This window comes from Sciurus carolinensis, chromosome 9, assembly GCF_902686445.1.
Source record: "Sciurus carolinensis chromosome 9, mSciCar1.2, whole genome shotgun sequence".
In the NCBI taxonomy this organism is placed as follows: domain Eukaryota; kingdom Metazoa; phylum Chordata; class Mammalia; order Rodentia; family Sciuridae; genus Sciurus; species Sciurus carolinensis.
This window is the reverse complement of record NC_062221.1, coordinates 26,794,457-26,815,617: the sequence shown is the minus strand read 5'-3', so window position 1 is coordinate 26,815,617 and position 21,161 is coordinate 26,794,457. Positions and strand designations below refer to the sequence as shown.

Sequence of the window (21,161 nt, the reverse complement as noted above, 5' to 3'; positions counted from 1 at the left end):
ACTCTATGTGCATATATGATTACATGATTGGTATGATTCTACATCATGTACATCAAGAAGAATGAGAAGTTATACTCTATTTATGCATGATGTGTCAAAATGCATTCTAGTGTTACGTAGAACTAATAATAAAAAGAGAACTCTTTAAAAGTGAAAAAAGGCAAAATTATGAAGATATTCAAAGTAAAGCTTTTGTAAATATTTGGGTTTTGGGGGGTAGTCTAAATGAGAGATGAAAATATTATCAGTAAAATAAACATCCAAAGCATATAAGATATCCAAATTTTCACATCAATCTCATAAACACTACAGTATCATGTATTGTAATTTCCCTCCCCCCATCTATAACATAAACTAAATGCAAAGCACTATGGGGTTCAAAATGAAAATTTATTATTTTCTGTGTATTACTTGCCTGAATTTACTTTTTTTTTCCTTTTCTTTTCTTAGGATCTGAGCAGCAAAGACATGAAGAGAGACTTATATATTGTTGCCCATGTGATCCGAATAGGTACTGTCCACCTTATCCATTCATATGACTAAGACTGGCCTGCTTGGAATAAGTATTTCCTATGCCTAAGTTTTTTCTTCTTCCCAACTCTTTCCTTTCATTTAGGTCTCAGGATTAAAATGTGCTTTTTTTGTTATTGTTTGAGCTCTATATTAAGCTCAGCTGCTACAGTAGCTATGTTTGATATAAATGAATGCACTGTTTTTCATTTGAAACCTTCTCCCTATTTGCTTTTAGACCCAAAATTTTTAATTTTTAATTTTCTTTTACTGATGCATTATAATTACACATAATGGTGGGGTTCTTTTCAAACTTTTTATTTTAAGTGATCTGGTTTAAGATATTCTCTCAGTCATAATGCCCTGCCTGTATACGTACCTTCCCCCTCAAAAATTCTATAGCAAGTTACCAGCAGTGCCAACTTAACAGATGGTCATTCCCTTTGCTGTAGTTTGTGTCCAAAATTATCTATCTATGCCATTTTCCACAAAATTAGAGTTACTGTCATCATTCCAAAAGGATAGCATTTCATTTCTACTCCAACTGAATTTTTTAAAAAATGATTTTCATTACTATTCTATTGTGGGTTTGTCCAGCCTTATTTCAAGTTTATGGCATAACTTTTGCACCTATTACTAATCAAATTTCCTTCGTAGTTTGGGTTATAGCATATCATTTTGTATATTTTTGTCAAAGGATATTTTTTAATCCCTTACCAAAAAATGACTATTTTTGTGTAATTACTAAAGCATTTGTTGTCGAGGTTCTAGAATTTACCAGTCCTCTTGCCACTGTTGGCACAGTGTTGATAAATAGGAGAAGGAAGCATCTATCCACTGCTTAAGATGGTTTCCACTCCCACAGTGGTTCTGGAACACCTGTGGCCACAGAATTTAGTTGAAAGAGGAACACAGTATCCTCCTTATCTGTGCACACATAGTTTCTAACCAGCAGCTAAAAATATTGAACTTTCTATCCTTAATTTACCTGTCAAGTTTAAATGTATTAGCACATTGATTTTTCAAAGAAATTCATAAGGTCACTCATTTATTCTCATGTGATTAATAAATGGACTGTTGTGTTGGTTTAGAGATAGATGATAAGGATGATTGACTGAGTGTGGTGTAGAAGAGAGCCTTGGCCAAAGGCCTATTTGTTTTGTTCTGTTTCTTTTTTTTAAATAACTATCCTTGAATGATTCCCTTCAACCCTTTAGTCTTTCAACTTGGAGGATCTCTTAGGTTCCTGTAGCTCTGGTATCCTTGAATGACAATCAGGAGATGATGGAGAGGGGCATGGAGTTCTCAGTGTGACTAGTGCTTTCTGCTGTGCCCAAGGCCGAATGCTCCTGAATGACTCCAAGAAGGGTCCTGCTCATCTGCACTACAGGCGACCATATGGCTGTGCAGTCCTAAGCATCTTGGATGTTCTCCAGTCACTTACAGAATTAAAGGAAGAAAAGGATTTTGTTCTTAAGGTTTACACGTGAGTAATAGATAACCATGATTTGCACCACAGGACTTCCCAACACTGCCCTGAGAGCAGCTCTCTTAACCCTTGTGAACACAGAATCACCAGGATTTAGGGTTGGAAGTTGTTTTTGTTTTTTTTTTTTTTATGCAAAGATTTTGATCTAAGGTTTGGGGTGGGGCCCAGCCATCTTTATTTTTAATAAGCTTCCCAGATGATTCTTAAACAGCTGAATTTGGAAACTTCTGTCCTAAAGTGGAATTCTGATAGTAGACATTTCCTGTTCTCTCCAGCATGTTCACTTTCTCTCCAGAATGAACCAACCTTATTATGTATTTGCAGGAGAATTAACGAAATAACTTCTCAAATGTCTTGGATATAAAAGAATCTTCTGTCCATCAGTTATTCTGAGTTGGTCAGTGATTCAGATGGCTTGAAAGAATGATCATGAGCCAGTTTGCCCTGTCTTTGAATTAAAGTTTTTCTGAGGAATAAAGATCTTACTCATAACTTCTGCCACCACAGATATCTAACTCACATCCAACCAGGCATAGGATTATTTTTAGTGTTCTTTAGTCAAGGGGTCTGCCTTATAGAAGCAGTTCATCTCTCATGACTCTTTCACCCCTTTCTCCCTCCCCCAGGAATTCTCACATGCTAGACAGGCACTTTACCACTGAGCTACATCACCATTCCCTTCCTCTTGATTCTTGTTAAGCAGCAGAAAAAGCAGAATGAAGAAGAGAAACAGATTTCAGACATAGTTTGCCTTTATTTTAATAGAGATTTAGATACAAATAAGAGTAATTTAAAGAAAAGCTAGGTGGTGAGTTTAATAGGTTTTTAAAAACAAATGTATTTCTGATAATTTTTTGTTTTAAACTAATATCACCTTTCCATATTAAGTCAAATATTATCAATCACCATGTAAATATATCTTTACCATAATATGGTATGTAGGTTTTTCTTCATTATCTGTTGTTCTGCCCAACTTCAACATGAAGTAATAATTACACTTTATCAAACTGGAACTTTGTATAATCAATCACATTTGATTAATTTCAAAATAAAAGCCCAAAATATCCTCATTACCTATTTTTCCTTCAGCTCGGTTATGTTCAAAGTTGTGTACTTTGTAGGTTGAGGATCTTCCTTTGACATAGCAACTTACAAAGAAAAATTTAGCCATTTTGTCCTGCTTGCATTCATCAGTCACAGACTTTCTCCATATCCTGAGTTTCTTTATTAGTGGGAGGCAGTCCTGCTTAATCATATGCCTTCCTCCCTTTGAAAAAGACTAAACAGAAATACAAAATCATTATTATCATCTCACTCCACTGTATTCCATATAAGGAACAAAGGCTCTATGGCTAGCCCCCAGAATTGTATTTTTTTTTTCATTTCTGAAGATCAAACACAGGGCTTTATATATGCTAAGGCAAGTGTTCTACCACTGACCTCAACCATCAGCCCTATTTTTAAATTTTGAGATGGAGTCTTGCTAAGTTAAACTTGTGATTCCCCCTGCCTCAGCTTCCCTAGTAGCTGCACTAAGAATTGTATCTTTTTGCATATATCAGATGTTTCTTGCTTCAGTGAAATTCTCATTGCAATGGGGACTCACACAGCATCACTCCTGAAGTCATGCTGTCAGGCTTGGTTTGCCTGCTTGCTTCTAAAACAACAGAACCTTCAGTATCAGTGTATCACTGTAAGAAGTGGGATTCATGGGTAGCATTTTCTTAGTTCCTTTGTACAGTTTGTGTCTAATATATCAGTTCTAAAAGTCAAAGAAAGATGTGTCTATAGAAATGATAGCCTTTTTAAAGGCCGAATGTTTTCTCTGATAAGTGGATGATGATATATAATGGGGAGGGGATGGGAATGGGGGGTAAGAGAAAAATGGACGAACTTTGGATTGTGTAGAGGGAAATGGGGGATGGGCGAAAGAAAGAATAAGACAAACATTACCCTATGTACATATATGATTACACAAATGGTGTGAATGTACATTGTGTACAACCACAGAAATGAAAAATTATTCCCCATTTGTGTACAGTGAATCAAAATGCAGTCTGTAAAAATAAAAATAAATTTTAAAAATATTGACAGAATAAAAAAGAAATATTAGGCTTTTAAATTTTTTCTTTTGAAGGTTTACAGAATTAAAATGTAGGATAATTTTTCATTTGTTAATTTTTTTTATTGTAAACAAATGGGATACATTTTGATTCTCTGTACACGGACTAAAGGCATATCATTCGTGTAATCATAAATTTACACAGGGCAGTGTTGTTTGATTCATTCTGCCATTTGTTCCCTTCCCCCCGACCCTACCTACCCCTCTTTTCCCTCTATAGAGTCCTTCCTTCCTCCATTCTTGTTCCCCTCCCTAACCCTAACCCTAAACCTAACCCTAACCCTAACGCAAACCCCTCCACCCCCCATTATATGTCATCATCTACTTGTCAGTGAGATCATTCATCCTTTGGTTTTTTGAGTTTGGCTTATCTCACTTACCATGATATTCTCCAATTTCATCCATTTGCCTGCAAATGCAATAATTTTATCATTCTTTATGGCGGAGTAATATCCCATTTTATATATATATATATTATCATCTCACTCCACTGTATTCCATATATATATATATACACATACACACACCACAGTTTCTTTATCCATTCATCAACTGAAGGACATCTAGGTTGGTTCCACAATCTGGCTATTGTGAACTGAGCAGCTAGGAACATTGATGTGGCTGTATCTCTGTAGTATGCTGATTTTAAGTCCTTTGGGTATAGGCCAAGGAGTGGGATAGTTGGGTCAAATGGTGGTTCCATTCCAAGCTTTCTGAGGAATCTCCATACTGCTTTCCAGAGTGGTTGCACTAATTTGCAACCCCACCAGCAATGTATGAGTGTACCTTTTTCCCCACATCCTCGCCAACACCTATTGTTGCTTGTGTTCTTCATAATCGCCATACTAATTGGGGTGAGATGGAATCTTAGGGTAGTTTTGATATGCATTTCTCTTATTACTAGAGATGTTGAACTTATTTCATATATCTGTTGATTGCTTGTACATCTTCTTCTATGAAGTGTCTGTTCATTTCCTTAGCCCATTTGTCGATTGGATTATTTGCATTCTTGGTGTAGAGTTTTTTGAGTTCTTTAGAGATTCTGGAAATTAGTGCTCTATCTGAAGTATGAGTGGCAAAGATTTTCTCCCACTCTGTAGGCTCTCTCTTCACATTGCTGATAGTTACCTTTGCTGAGAGAAAGCTTTTTAGTTTGAATCTATCCCAGTTATTGATTCTTCCTTTTATTTCTTGTGCTATGGGAGTCCTGTTAAGGACGTCTGATCCTAAGCCAACAAGTTGAGGATTTGGACCTACTTTTTCTTCTATAAGATGCAGGGTCTCTGGTCTGATTCCGAGGTCCTTGATCCATTTTGAGTTGAGTTTTGTGCAGGTTGAGAGATAGGGGTTTAATTTCATTCTGTTGCATATGGGTTTCCAGTTTTCCCAGCACCATTTGTTGAAGAGGCTATCTTTTCACCTTGCATATTTTTGGCCCCTTTGTCTAGTATGAGAAAATTGTATTCATTTGGGTTTGTGTCCATGTCCTCTATTCTATACCAATGATCTACCTGTCTATTTTGGTACCAATACCATGCTGTTTTTGTTACTATTGCTTTGTAGTAGAGTTGAAGGTCTGGTATTGCTATACCCCCTGCTTCATTTTTCTGCTGAGGATTGCTTTAGCTATTCTGGATTTCTTATTCTTCCAGATGAATTTCATAATTGCTTGCTCTATTTCTGTAAGGTACGTCATTGGGATTTTAATTGAAATTGCACTGAATTTGTAAAGCACTTTTGGTAGTATGGCCATTTTGACAATATTAATTCTGCCTATCCAAGAACATGGGAGATCTTTCCATCTTCTAAGGTTTTCTTGAATTTCTTTCTCTAGTATTCTGTAGTTCTCATTGTAGAGGTCTTTCACCTCTTTTGTGAGATTGATTCCCAAGTATTTTATTTTTTTCGATGCTATTGTGAATGGGGTAGTTTTCCTAAGTTCTCTTTCTGAAGATTCATCACTTATGTATAAAAATGCATTGGATTTATGAGCATTGATCTTGTAACCTGCTACTTTACTGAATTCACTTATGAGTTCTAAAAATTTTCTGGTGGAATTTCCGGGTTCCTCTAAATATATAATCATGTCATCAGCAAACAGGGATAGTTTCAGTTCTTCTTTTCCTATTCATTTCCCTTTAATTTCTTTGGTTTTTCTAATTACTCTGGCTAGAGTTTCAAGGACGATGTTGAATAGAAGTGGTGAAAGAGGGTATCCCTGTCTTGTTCCAGTTCTCAGGGGGAATGCTTTCAGTTTTTCACCATTTAGAATGATATTGGCCATAGGCTTAGCGTACATGGCCTTTACAATGTTAAGGAATGTTCCCACTATCCCAATTTTCTAGTGTTTTGAGCATGAAGGGATGCTGTATTTTATCAAATGCTTTTTCCGCATCTATCGAACTAATCATGTGATTCTTAACTTTAAGTCTGTCGATATGACATTTATAGATTTCCGAATGTTGAACCAACCTTGCATCCCTGGAATAAAACCCATTTGATTGTGGTGCACTATCTTTTTAATGTATTTTTGGACGCGAATTGCTAAAATTTTGTTGAGAATTTTTGCATCAATGTTCATTAAGGATATTGGTCTGAAATTTTCTTTCCTCAATGTGTCTCTGTCTGCTTTAGGTATCAGGGTGATATTGGCTTTATAGAATGAGTTTGGGAGAGTTCCCTCCTCTTCTATTTCATGGAATACTTTGAGGAGTATTGGAATGAGCTCTTCTTTAAAGGTTTTGTAGAACTCTGCTGAGAACCCATCTGGTCCCGGACTTTTCTTTGTTGGTAGGCTTTTGATGACCTCTTCTATTTCATTACTTGAAATTGATTTATGTAAGTTGTGTATGTCCTCCTCGTTCAGTTTAGGTAATTCATATGTCTCTAGAAACTTGTTGATGTCTTTGAGGTTTTCTGTTTTGTTGGAATATAGGTTTTCAAAATAGCGTCTAATTATGTTTTTTATTTCGCTTGTGTCTGTTGTGATATTTCCTTGTTCATTCTGAATTTTAGTAATTTGAGTTTTCTCTCTCTTTCTCTTTGTTAGGGTGGCTAAGGGTTTATCAATTTTGTTTATTTTTTCAAAGAACCAACTATTTATTGTGTTAATTTTTCCGATTGCTTCTTTTGTTTCCATTTCATTGATTTTGGCTCTGATTTTAACTATTTCCTGTCTTCTACTACTTTTGGTGTTGGTCTGCTCTTGTTTTTCTAGGGCTTTGAGCTGTAGTGTATGCAATGTATGAGTGTACCTTTTTCCCCACATCCTCGCCAACACCTATTGTTGCTTGTATTCTTGATAATCGCCATTCTAATTGGGGTGAGATGAAATCTTAGGGTAGTTTTGATTTGCATTTCCCTTATTACTAGGGATGTTGAACATTTTTTCATATATCTGGTGATTACTTGTACATCTTCTTCTGTGAAGTGTCTGTTCATTTCCTTAGCCCATTTGTTGATTGGATTATTTGTATTCTTCGTGTAGAGTTTTTTGAGTTCTTTATAGATTCTGGAAATTAGCGCTCTATCTGAGGTATGGTTGGCAAAGATATTCTCCCACTCTGTAGGCTCTCTCTTCACATTTCTGATAGTTTCCTTTGCTGAGAGAAAGCTTTTTAGTTTGAATCTATCCCAGTTGTTGATTCTTGCTTTTATTTCTTGTGCTATGGGAGTCCTGTTAAGGAAATCTGATCCTGAGCCAACAAGTTGAAGATTTGGACCTACTTTTTCTTCTATAAGATGCAGGGTCTCTGGTCTGATTCTGAGATCCTTGATCCATTTTGAGTTGAGTTTTGTGTAGGGTGAGAGATAGGGGTTTAATTTCATTCTATTGCATATAGTTTTCCAGTTTTCCCAGCACCATTTGTTGAAGAGGCTATCTTTTCTCCATTGCATATTGTTGGAACCTTTGTCTAGTATGAGAAAATTGTATTTATTTGGGTTTGTGTCCATGTCCTCTATTCTGTACCATTGATCTACCTGTCTATTTTGGTACCAATACCATGCCGTTTTTGTTACTATTGCTTTGTAGTAGAGTTGAAGATCTGGTATTGCAATACCCCCTGCTTCGCTCTTGCTACTGAGGATTGCTTTAGCTATTCTAGGTTTTTTATTCTTCCAGATGAATTTCATAATTGCTTGCTCTATTTCTGCGAGGTACATCATTGGGATTTTAATTGGAATTGCATTGAATCTGTATAGAACTTTAGGTAGTATAGCCATTTTGACGATATTAATTCTGCCTATCCAGGAACATGGGAGATCTTTCCATCTTCTAAGGTTTTCTTGAATTTCTTTCTTTAGTGTTCTGTAGTTCTCATTGTAGAGGTCTTTCACCTCTTTTGTGAGATTGATTCCCAAGTATTTTATTTTTTTCGATGCTATTGTGAATGGGGTAGTTTTCCTAATTTCTCTTTCTGAAGATTCATCACTTATGTATAAAAATGCATTGGATTTATGAGCATTGATCTTGTAACCTGCTACTTTACTGAATTCACTTATGAGTTCTAAAAGTTTTCTGGTGGAATTTCCAGGTTCCTCTAAATATATAATCATGTCATCAGCGAACAGGGATAGTTTGAGTTCTTCTTTTCCTATTCGTATCCCTTTAATTTCTTTGGTTTGTCTGATTGCTCTGGCTAGAGTCTCAAGGACGATGTTGAATAGAAGCAGTGAAAGAGGGCATCCCTGCCTTGTTCCAGTTTTTAGGGGGAACGCTTTCAGTTTTTCACCATTTAGAATGATATTAGCCATGGGCTTAGCGTAGATGGCCTTTATAATGTTTAGGAATGTTCCCATTACCCCAATTTTTTCTAGTGTTTTGAGCATGAAGGGATGCTGTATTTTATCAAATGCTTTTTCTGCATCTATTGAAATAATCATGTGATTCTTAACTTTAAGTCTGTTGATATGGTGAATGACATTTATTGATTTCCGAATGTTGAACCAACCTTGCATCCCTGGGATAAAACCCACTTGATCATGGTGCACTATCTTTTTAATATATATTTGTATGCGATTTGCTAAAATTTTGTTGAGAATTTTTGCATCGATGTTCATTAAGGATATTGGTCTGAAATTTTCTTTCCTTGATGTGTCTCTGTCTGGTTTAGGTATCAGGGTGATATTGGCTTCATAGAACGAGTTTGGTAGGGTTCCCTCCTCTTCTATTTCATGGAATAGTTTGAGGAGTATTGGAATGAGCTCTTCTTTAAAGGTTTTGTAGAACTCGGCTGAGAACCCATCTGGTCCTGGACTTTTCTTTATTGGTAGGCTTTTGATGACCTCTTCTATTTCATTGCTTGAAATTGATTTATTTAAGTTGTGTATGTCCTCCTCGTTCAGTTTAGGTAATTCATATGTCTCTAGAAACTTGTTAATGTCTTCGAGGTTTTCTGTTTTGTTGGAGTATAGATTTTCAAAATAGCTTCTAATTATGTTTTGTATTTCACTCGTGTCTGTTGTGATATTTCTTTGTTCATTCCGAATTTTAGTAATTTGAGTTTTCTCTCTCTTTCTCTTTGTTAAGGTGGTTAAGGGTTTATAAATTTTGTTTATTTTTTCAAAGAACCAACTATTTATTTTGTTAATATTTCCGATTGTTTCTTTTGTTTCAATTTCATTGATTTTGGCTCTGATTTTAACTATTTCCTGTCTTCTACTACTTTTGGTGTTGGTCTGCTCTTGTTTTTCTAGGGCTTTGAGCTGTAGTGTTAAGTTGTTTATTTGTTGATCTACTTCTTTTGTTGAATGTGCCCCATGAAATAAATCTTCCTCTAAGTACTGCTTTCATAGTGTCCCAGAGATTTTGATATGATGTGTCTTTGTTCTCGTTTACTTCTAAGAATTTTTTTATTTCCCTCCTGATGTCTTCTGTTATCCATTCATCATATAATAGCGTATTATTTAATCTCCAGGTATTGGAGAAGTTTGTTTTTTATTCTGTCATTTATTTCTAATTTCAATCCATTATGATCTGATAGAGTACAAGGTAGTATCTCTATCTTCTTGTATTTGCTAACAGTAGCTTTGTGGCATAAAATATGGTCTATTTTAGAGTAGGATCCATGTGCTGCTGAGAAGAAAGTGTAATTTCTTTGTTGGATGGTGTATTCTTTATATGTCTATTAAGTCTAAATTGTTGATTGTGTTATTGAGATCTATGGTTTCTTTATTCAATTTTTGTTTCGAAGATCTGTCCGTGGTGAGAGAGGTGTGTCAAAATCACCTAGTATTATTGTGTTGTGGTCTATTTGATTTCTGGAATTGAGAAGGATTTGTTTGACGTACATGGATGAGCCAATGTTTGGGGCATAGATATTTATGATTGTTATGTCTTGCTGATTTATGCTTCCCTTAAGCAGTATGTAATGTCCCTCTTTATCCCTTCTGACTAGTCTTGACTTGAGGTTCACATTTTCTGAAATGAGAATGGTTACTCCAGCTTTTTTGCTGTGTCCGTGCACATGGTATGCTTTTTCCCATCCTTTCACCTTTAGTCTATGGGTATCTCTTTCTATGAGATGAGTCTCTTGCAGGCAGCATATTGTTGGATTTTTCTTTTTAATCCAATCTGCCAGTCTATGTCTTTTGATGGGTGAGTTCAGGCCATTAACATTCGGGGTTATTATTGTGATATGATTTGTATTCCCAGTCATTTGACTCATTTTTGTTTTTTGACATGATTTGGTTTTTCCTTTATTTGGCTATTCCTTTAGGCTAGTTCCTCCCGTTGCTGATTTGCATCGTTGTTTTTCATCTCTTCCTCATGGAATATTTTGCTGAGAATGTTCTGTAATGCCAGCTTTCTTTTTGTAAATTCCTTTAGCTTTTGTTTATCATGGAATGATTTTATTTCATCGTCAAATCTGAAAGTAAGTTTTGCTGGGTATAAGATTCTTGGTTTGCATCTGTTTTCTTTCAGGGCTTGGTAAATGTTGTTCTATGTCCTTCTAGCTTTTAGGGTCTGGATTGAAAAATCTGCTGATATTCTTATTGGTTTCCCCCTGAATGTAATTTGATTCTTTTCTTTCACAGCCTTTAAAATTCTGTCTTTATTTTGTATGTTAGGTATTTTCATAATAATGTACCTTGGTGTGGGTCTGTTGTAATTTTGTGTATTTGGAGTCCTATAAGCCTCTTGTATCTGGTTTTCCATATCATTCTTCAGATTTGGGAAATTTTCTGATATTATTTCATTGAATAGATTGTTCATTCCTTTGGTTTGTTTCTCTAAGCTTTCCTCAATCCCAATAATTCTTAAATTTGGCCTTTTCATGATATCCCATAATTCTTGTAGATTCTGTTCATGATTTCTTACCATCTTCTCTGTTTGTTCAACTTTGTTTTCAAGATTAAATATTTTTTCATCAATGTCTGATGTTCTGTCTTTCAGGTGTTCTATCCTATTGGTTATGCTTTCTATGGAGTTTTTAACTTGGTTTATTGTTTCCTTCATTTCAAGGATTTCTGTTTGTTTGTTTTTTTTTCAGTATCTCTAACTCTTTATTGAAATGATCTTTTGCTTCCCATATTTGCTCTTTTAACTGTTGATTGGTGCGATCATTTAATGCCTGCATTTGCTCTTTCATCTCCTCCTTCAATGCCTGCATTTGCTCTTTCATCTCCTTGTTTGCTTCTGATTGTTTTAATTATATACATTCTGAACTCCCTTTTGGACATTTCTTCTGCTGTGCTGTCATTGGGTTTTATTGATATAGTATCTAGGTTTGTTTGGAACATTTTTTTCTCTTGTTTTCTCATATTGGTCAGATATCAGTGGGACTCTGAGATATTGCAGATTTCCTCTATTGGCTTATAGTGTCCCTGTAGATTTGCAGTATATCACCTCCCAGCCTTCAGTTGCCTGATGTCTTGGAGGAACTTGATAATACAGTGCTTCCGAAGAAAGCTGCCCCTAGCCCTCTACTGGTTCCAGGGCTGCGGGCTGGCTCTGTGCGGAAAGGCTCTCACTAGGCGGCCTGTTCCAAGAAACTGGCTGTGGGTCGAGTCTGCCACCAGAGGGAGCAGGGCTGTTTGGGGAAGTCTCTGGCTGCCCTGCCCTGGTCCCAGAAGCCGCCTGCTGGCCAGGGCCCGCAGCTGGGTCCGGGGCTTGGAGCTGGCTCTGTGCAAAAGGCTCTCACTAGGTGGCCTGCTCCAAGAAGCTGGCTGTGGAAGGAGCCTGCCGCCGGAGGGAGTAGGGCTGCTTGGGGATGTCTCTGGCTGCCCTGCACTGGTCCCAGAAGCCACCTGTGGGCCAGGGCCCGCTGCTGGGTCCAGGGCTTGGAGCTGGCTCTGTGCAGAAAGGCTCTCACTGGGCAGCCTGCTCCAAGAAGCTAGCTGTGGATCGAGCCTGCTGCCAGAGGGAGCAGGGCTGCTTGGGGAAGACTGTAGCTGCCCTGCCCTGCTCTGAGAAGCTGCCCCTGTCCGGGCCTGCCACCCGGGCCGAGCTTCACCCGGTGGGAGAGACTCACCCCGTGGCTCAATGTTAGTCTAAGTCTCTCATTGTCTCCCCTTCTTGAATCCTGCGTTCTGGAGCAACGGGACATGCAGTCACCCTCTAGTCCACCATCTTGGATCTCTTGTTAAATTTTTTTTAGTTGTCAGTGGACCTTCATTTTATGTATTTATTCATATCCAGTGCTGAGGATTGAGCCCAAGTCCTCACACATGCCAGGCAAATGCTCTACCACTGAGCCACAAACCCAGCCCCTGTAGGATAATTTGTCTACTTGAAAATATTAACAGACTTTCAAACATACTCCCAAATACATGTTTGTGAAATTTACTTTGTGGGCAGTGAGGAATTCTAGGATTAGTAATATAAATCCATATCAGCACAGTGAATACAGCCCTTGGGAGAAGTTGTACTTTCCAATAAATTTCAGGAGATATATTTGTTGATTACATGAATTGGGAGCTTAAAGGGTTTACTAATTGCTATTTATAATGCTTTAGGCTTTTTATGGACAGGATTTTTCAAGGATACAAAGCTCTTCTACAGTTTTATTCAGTGAATTGGCAAAATATCTCATTAGTTGTTGACATCCTCAGTTTTTTTTTTCCTTGATCAGAGTCAACCTCAACAAGAGAAGATTCTGTCACTACCAAAGCCACTACTCTGCTTTGTAGTACTGTAAAATATCATACATGTAGGGGAAGACAGCCTTTTAAGAAAATTAAGAAATAGAGGCATGAAAACGAGGCTACTTTTAAATGAGTCAATAACCTTAAAATTTGTAAATGAATAACCACTATGTGCATTTCAGTCTGATAGCAGATATCATATGATTCTTGTTGACTAGAGGGCAAAGGGTCATGAGCAGGCACAGAGCCTACTGTCCCTGGAGCTTTGGACAGAAGAGAAGAGTGCCAGGAGCTAAAGCTAACACTGTAGGGGATAGATGTCCATAAGTAATCCATGTGACAAAATATACAATGACTCTGAATATGTGATAACCACTGTTCAATTTCATAGTGAAAAAAGTCCAAGTAAACATTTTAGGCCAATCTTAATGAAATAATAGATAAATAAATACTTATAATAATAAATTTATAATTTTGGTTATGATATATTTTTATTATGTTATATAAAATATATATTACAGATTATGCAATCATATACTATATCAAATTGATAATTATTTATTCCCCACTCTCACATTTTATGAAAAAAAATTCAATTTCATCACATGCAGTCACACAATCATGGCCTTGTTATCACTAAAGCAACATTCTGAGTCAACTGACATTGTTTCCCAAGGCACATTTTCACTTTCATCAGCCTGGCTTTTGATGCATCACTCCTTGAATCCTTGATGATGCTTTCCCATCAGAAATTCATTTTGAGGCACAACTACATATTTGCGTAATAGTTGATGTATGTGAACTTATTATATAGTAACTTTTCTGCATTTATGGTGATTCTTAAAATAACCTTCAGTACTTCAATTTGGTGTTCATATTCTAAGCATGATTATTAATTCTGCATAACTTTGCTCTTTTTAAAAAAATTTTTAAACCAGTTCTCTCAGGTAACTTTATAAGCATCTAAAACTTACATTAATTGAGGTCATTTCAGGCTAATGTAACTTACCAAACAGTATTGTGATGTTCACAATATAAGGATTCAGTGAATGCCTGCTATAGTTTGGATCTGGAATGTCCCCCAAAGGCCCATATATTAAAGACTTTATCCCCAGATTGGTAATGTTCGACCAACTTTAAGAGGTGGGGCCTACTGGTCACTGGGGACATGCCCTACAGGGAATGATTGTTGGATCCTAACTTTTCTTCTTTTTCTTTCATTTCCTGGCCATGAAATGAGTGATTCTGCTCCCTCATGGACTCAGTGCTGTGATGTACTGCCTCACTCAAAGCAATAAGGCCAACCTGTCATGGGGTGAAATCTCTAAAACTGTGAACCAAAATAATCCTTTTCTCTTTAAAAGTTGAATTCTGAGATTTTTTTTTATAGTAATGCAAAGCTAACATGTGTCCCCCATAACATGAAAGGGTTTGGTAACAGAAATTTCAGGTGGCAGCCTCTTCTGTGAGTGATGACTAAGGAGAAACTTTCCTAATGTGGTATAGACACTAGACCTACATCATTTTCTCAGAACACTGTCTTTGAGTTCTTGGATTCAGTTACCTTATCCATGAAAGTACTTTAAATTGAGGGTCCTTGTTTAGGAACCATTTTTAAACAGGTGAAGATTCATCTTTTTTCCCCCAAGCCTTACTCAGGTATAATTGACAAATGTGATAATTTGATATACATATACATTATCAAATGATCACCAAAGATAACCTCATTAACATATTCATCACCTCACATAATTGCCCTTTTTTCGTGTTGCCAGGAGAACACTTAAGATCTGTCTTACCAGGTGGTAGCACATGCCTGTAATCCCAGTGACTCGGGAGGCTAAGGCAGGAAAATACTGAGTTCAAAGCCACTGTAACAACAGTGAAGTGCTAAGCACATCACAGAGACACTGTCTCTAATTAAAATACAAAAAGGATTGGGGATATGGTTCAGTGGTCAAAGACCCCTGAGTTCAATCCCTGGTACCAAAAAAAAAAAAAACAAGATCTACTGTCTCAGCACATTTCAGGATGCAATACAATATTGTTAAACATATTGTTAAACAAAGCCATCATGCTGTATGTTATATCTCCAGAAGTTATTTATCTTATAAGTGAAAGTTTGTACCTATTGATCAATATCTCCCCATTTTCTCCTCCCTTTTCCCCACTCCCTGGCCTGGCAACAACCATTCTACTCTACTCCTGTGAATTTGACGTTTTTGGACTTCACAAATAAGTGACATCATGCAGCATTTATCTGGCTTGTTTTTTTTTTTTTTTTTTTTTTTACTGCAGTGTCCCCCAGGTTCATCCATGTTGTCACAAATGGCAGGATTTCCTTGTTTATATGACTGGATAATATAATTGTGTATGTGCATGTATGTGTGTGAGTGTTAAATTTTGTTTGTCCATTCATTTATCAGTGGACACTTAGGTTGTTTCCATATCTTGGTTAGTATGAATAATGCTGCAAATGAACCTGGGAATACAAATATCTCTTTAAGATAGATATTAATATCAGTTTATTTGAAAATAAATTCCAAAATAGGCTTGCTGGGTCATATAGTAGCTCTATTTTTTAAATTTTTTAAATTATTTATTTTATTTTTTATCTTTTACAGACTGCATTTTGATTCATTGTACACAAATGGAGTACATCATTTCTTTTCTATGGTTTATACGATGTAGATTCATACCATTCATGTAATCATACATGTATATAAGATAACAATGTCTATCCATTCCACCATTTTTCATAATCCCCTCCCTCTCATTTCCTTCTACATAATCTAAAGTTCCTCCATTCTTCTCTCCACTTATCAGGGAAAACATTCAGTCTTTGGTTTTTTGGGATTGGCTTATTTCACTAAGCATGATATTCTCCAATTCCATCCATTTATTTGCAATTGCCGTAATGTTCTTCTTTATGGCTTAATAATATTCCATTCTGTATATATACCACAGTTTCTTTATCTGTTCATCTGTTGAAGGGCATGGTTGGTTCTACAATCTAGCTATTGTGAATTGAGCTACTATAAACATTGATGTGGCTGTGTTACTGTAGTATGCTAATTTTAAGTCCTTTGGGTATAAACCAAGGAATGGGATAACTGGTTCAAAAGGTGGGTCCATTCCAAGTTTTCTGAGGATTCTCATTTTTGAATTTTTGAGGCACCTCTGAAATGTTTTCCATAAATAGCTGTACCAGTTAATATTCCCACCAATAGTATTCAAAGTTCCCTTTTCTCCACATTCTTACAAACACTTGTTATTTCTTGTCTTTTGATTATAGACTTCCTAACAAATATGAAGTGATATCTCATTGTGGTTTTGATTTGCATTTCCCTGATGATTAGTGATAGGAGTACCTTTTCATATACCTGTTGGCCATTTTTGTATTTTCTTTGGAAATATGTCTATTAGGATCCTTTGTCTCTAATTTTAATAGGATGATGATGATGACGATTTTGTTATTGAGTTATATGAGTTTCTTATCTATTTGAATATTAACTGCTTATTAGATATATGATTTGCATATATTTTCTCACATTCCATAGGTTGATTTTTTTATGTCAATTATTTCTTCTGCTGTGTAGAAGATTTTTAGTTTGATAAAGTTTATTTTTGCTTTTATTGCCTGAGCATTTGCTTTGTATCCAAAAACTAATTGGCAAGACTAATGTCAATGAGCTTTACCCTGTTTTCACCTAGGAGTTGTATAGTTTTGAGTCTTACATTTAATTCTTTAATTCATTTTAACTTTGTTTTTGTGTATGGTGTCAGATAAAAGTTCACATATGGAGATCTCGTTTTCCCATAACCATTTATTAAAAAGATTGTCCTTTTCCAATTGTATGTTCCCAGTCAAATATTAGCTGACTGAAAATGTATGGGTCTATTTTTCTGTTCCATTGGTCTGTGTTTCTGTTTTTTATGCTAGTACCATACAGTTGGGATTATTATAACTTTACAGTATAATGAAATCAAGAACTATGATATTTCCAGATTTATTTTTCTTTCTTAAGATTGATTTGGTTATTCAGAGTCTTTTTTGGTTCCATATGAATCTTAGAATTATTTCTTCTATTTCTGTGAAAAATGCCATTGTAATTTTGATAGTGATTTCATTAATTCAATAGATTGATTTACATAATGTATGGCCATTTTGATTACATCAATTCTTCTAATTTGTGAAAATAGAATAGCTTTTCATTAATTAATTTATTAAGTTTTATCAATATTTTATGGTTTTCAATAATCAGATTCTTCACATTCTTAGTTAAATTTATTTCTAAGTATTTTATTCTTTTAAAATGTTATTTCAAGTGAGTCTATTTTCTTAATTTCTTTTTCAGGTAGTTCATTGTTTGTGTATAGAAACACAACTGGTTTTTTCATGTTGATTTTCTTTCTTGCAACCTTACTGAATCTGTTTATTCTAACAGTTTTTTTTTTTAAGGAAACTTTAGTGTTTTCTGAATGTAAGGTCATATATGCAAGTGTAAATAACTCACCTTCTTCATTTCTGGTTTGGATGCTTTGTTATTTTTGTTTAGCCTACTTTCCCTAGTTAGAACTTCTAGTACTATGTTGAACAGAAGTAGTAAGAGTGAGCATCCCTGTTGTTATGATTTGGATGTGGTTTCAGTGTGTCTCTCAAAGGTTCAAATGCTGGAAGTTTGATCTCCATTGTGGCAATGTTGAGAGATGATGGAGCCTTTAAGAGGTGGGGCCTAGTGGAACGTAATTAGGTCACTGGGGGCACCACCCTCACAAGTGATTAATAGGATTCTCAAACATTCCTGCTTAGTTCCCATAGAGTATGTTATTACAAAAAGAGTAAACCTGACTGCTAAATCTCTCTGATTTCCTGTTTTGCCAAGTGATTTTTCCCTGTTGCATATATTCCCATCCTGATGACATCTGCCATCTTTTGATACAGCCAGAAGGCCTAATCAGAGCCAAGCAGATGCTGGTACTATGCTCTTGAAGCTCCAGAACTGTGATCTAAATAAACTACTGTTTTTATAAAGTACCAGTCCCAGGTATTTTGTTGTGTCAACACCAAATGGACTAAGTCACTTATCTGTTTTCCAATCTAAAGGAAAATCTTTCAGCCTTTCACAGTTAAATATGATATTGACTGTGAACTTGGCAGATTTGGCCTTTATAGTTTTGTGTACCTTCCTTTTCTACCTGATTTATTGAGACTTTTTATCATGAAAGGATATTGAATTTTGTCAATTTTTCTGCTTCTATTGAGATGATCATATTTTTTTTCTTAATTCTATTGATACAGAATATCATGTTTATTGGTTTGCTTATGTTTAATTCTCCTTGTATCTCAAGGATAAATCCTACTTGACGTGGTGTGTGAACTTTATAATGTGCTATTGGATTCTGTTTGCAAGAATTTTGTTGCGGATTTTTTTGTATCTATATGTTTATCGGAGATATTGGCTTGCAATTTTCTTTTCTTGTGTCCTTATCTAACTTTGGTATCAGGATAATGCTGGTCTTCTAAAAAATGTTTAGAAGCATTTCCTCCCCCTCCTCCTCCTCCTCCTCCTCCTCCTCCTCCTCCTCCTCTCACTTTCTCTCTCATTTCATAACAATTTATATTAATTTTCCTCAAATGTTTCCCCATTTAGTCTTCTGGTACTGGGATTTTCTTTAATCGGGGATTTTATATTACTGCTTCAATCGCCTTACTCATTATTGGTCTGTTCAGATTTTCATTTCTTAATGATTCAGACTTGTAAGTTATATGTGTCCAAGAGATTTGTCAGTTTCTTCTAAGTTATCCAATTTGTTGTCATATAATTATCATGGTAGTCTTTTATGATCCTTTGTATTCATATAAATAAATTTTAATGGCTCTTCTTTCATTTATAATATTATTATTTCAGTCCTTTCTCTCTCCTCCTGCTCTTTGCTACGCAACCCCATTAGTCCAACCAAAGGTTTATCAATTTTCTGATTTTTTTCAAAGAACCAACTCGTAGTTATGTTGATATTTTCCATTGACTTTTTTTTTTTTTTTTTTTTTTGTGGTACTGGGGATCGAACTCAGGGCCTTGTACTTGTGAGACAAGCACCCTACCAGCTGAGCTATCTCCCCAGCCCTATTGACTTTTTTTTTTATTGTAAACAATTGGGATACATGTTGTTTCTCTGTTGGTGCATGGAGTAAATACATACCATTTATGTGATCATAAATTTACATAGGGTAATGTTGTTTGATTCATTCTGTTATTTTTACCCTTCCCCCCCACCCTTCCCACCCCTCTTTTCCCTCTATAGAGTCCTTCCTTCCTCCATTCTTGTTCCCCTCCCTAACCCTAACCCTAAACCTAACCCTAACCCTAACGCAAACCCCTCCCACCCCCCATTATGTGTCATCATCCACTTATCAGCTAGATCATTCATCCTTTGGTTTTTTGAGATTGGCTTATCTCACTTAGCATGATATTCTCCAGTTTCATCCATTTGACTGCAAATGCCATAATTTTATCATTCTTTATGGCAGAGTAATATTACATTGTATATATATATATATATATATATATATATATATATATATATATATATATCAGTTTCTTTATCCATTCATCATTTGAGGGGCATCTAGGTTGGTTCCACAATCTGGCTATTGTGGATTGAGCAGCTATGAACATTGATGTGGCTGTATCTCTGTAGTATGCTGATTTTAAATCCTTTGGGTATAGGCCAAGGAGTGGGATAGCTGGGTCAGTTGGTGGTTCCATTCCAGGCTTTTTGAGGAATCTCCACACTACTTTCCAGAGTGGCTACACTAATTTGCAACCCCACCAGCAATGTACGAGTGTACCTTTTTCCCCACATCCTCGCCAACACCTATTGTTGCTTGTGTTCTTCATAATCGCCATTCTAATTGGGATGAGATGGAATCTTAGGGTAGTTTTGATTTGCATTTCTCTTATTACTAGAGATGTTGAACTTTTTTCATATATCTGTTGATTGCTTGTACATCTTCTTCTATGAAGTGTCTGTTCATTTCCTCAGCCCATTTGTAGGTTGGATTATTTGTATTCTTGGTGTAGAGTTTTTTGAGTTCTTTAGAGATTCTGGAAATTAGTGCTCTATCTGAAGTATGAGTGGCAAAGATTTTCTCCCACTCTGTAGGCTCTCTCTTCACATTTCTGATAGTTTCCTTTGCTGAGAGAAAGCTTTTTAGTTTGAAACTATCCCAGTTGTTGATTCTTTTATTTCTTGTGCTATGGGAGTCCTGTTAAGGAAGTCTGATCCTAAGCTGACATGTTGAAGACATGGACCTACTTTTTCTTCTATAAGATGCAGGGTCTCTGGTCTGATTCCGAGGTCCTTGATCCATTTTGAGTTGAGTTTTGTGCAGGTTGAGAGATAGGGGTTTAAATTCATTCTGTTGCATATAGTTTTCCAGTTTTCCCAGCACCATTTGTTGAAGAGGCTATTTTTCTCCATTGCATATTTTTGGCCCCTTTGTCTAATATGAGAAAATTGTATTCATTTGGGTTTGTGTCCATGTCCTCTATTCTGTACCATTGATCTACCTGTCTATTTTGGTACCAATACCATGCTGTTTTTGTTACTACTGCTTTGTAGTAGAGTTGAAGATCTGGTATTGCAATACCCCCTGCTTCACTCTTTCTGCTGAGGATTGCTTTAGCTATTCTGGATTTCTTATTCTTCCAGATGAATTTCATAATTGCTTGCTCTATTTCTGTAAGGTACGTCATTGGGATTTTAATTGGAATTGCATTGAATTTGTATAGCAGTTTAGGTAGTATAGCCATTTTGACAATATTAATTCTGCCTATCCAAGTACATGGGAGATCTTTCCATCTTCTAAGGTTTTCTTTACTTTCTTTCTCTAGTGTTCTGTAGTTCTCATTGTAGAGGTCTTTCACCTCTTTTGTGAAATTGATTCCC

At 36.0% G+C, this 21,161-nt stretch overlaps 1 protein-coding gene across 1 annotated transcript in view; it reads left to right on the top strand.

The window, feature by feature from the left end:
* Dock3 (dedicator of cytokinesis 3) overlaps nt 1-21,161 on the top strand; it is a 712,604-nt gene that overhangs the window by 538,201 nt on the left and 153,242 nt on the right. The window contains 2 exon segments of the mRNA XM_047563117.1: nt 451-511; nt 1,849-1,996. Coding sequence (XP_047419073.1) covers nt 451-511; nt 1,849-1,996 — 209 coding nt within the window.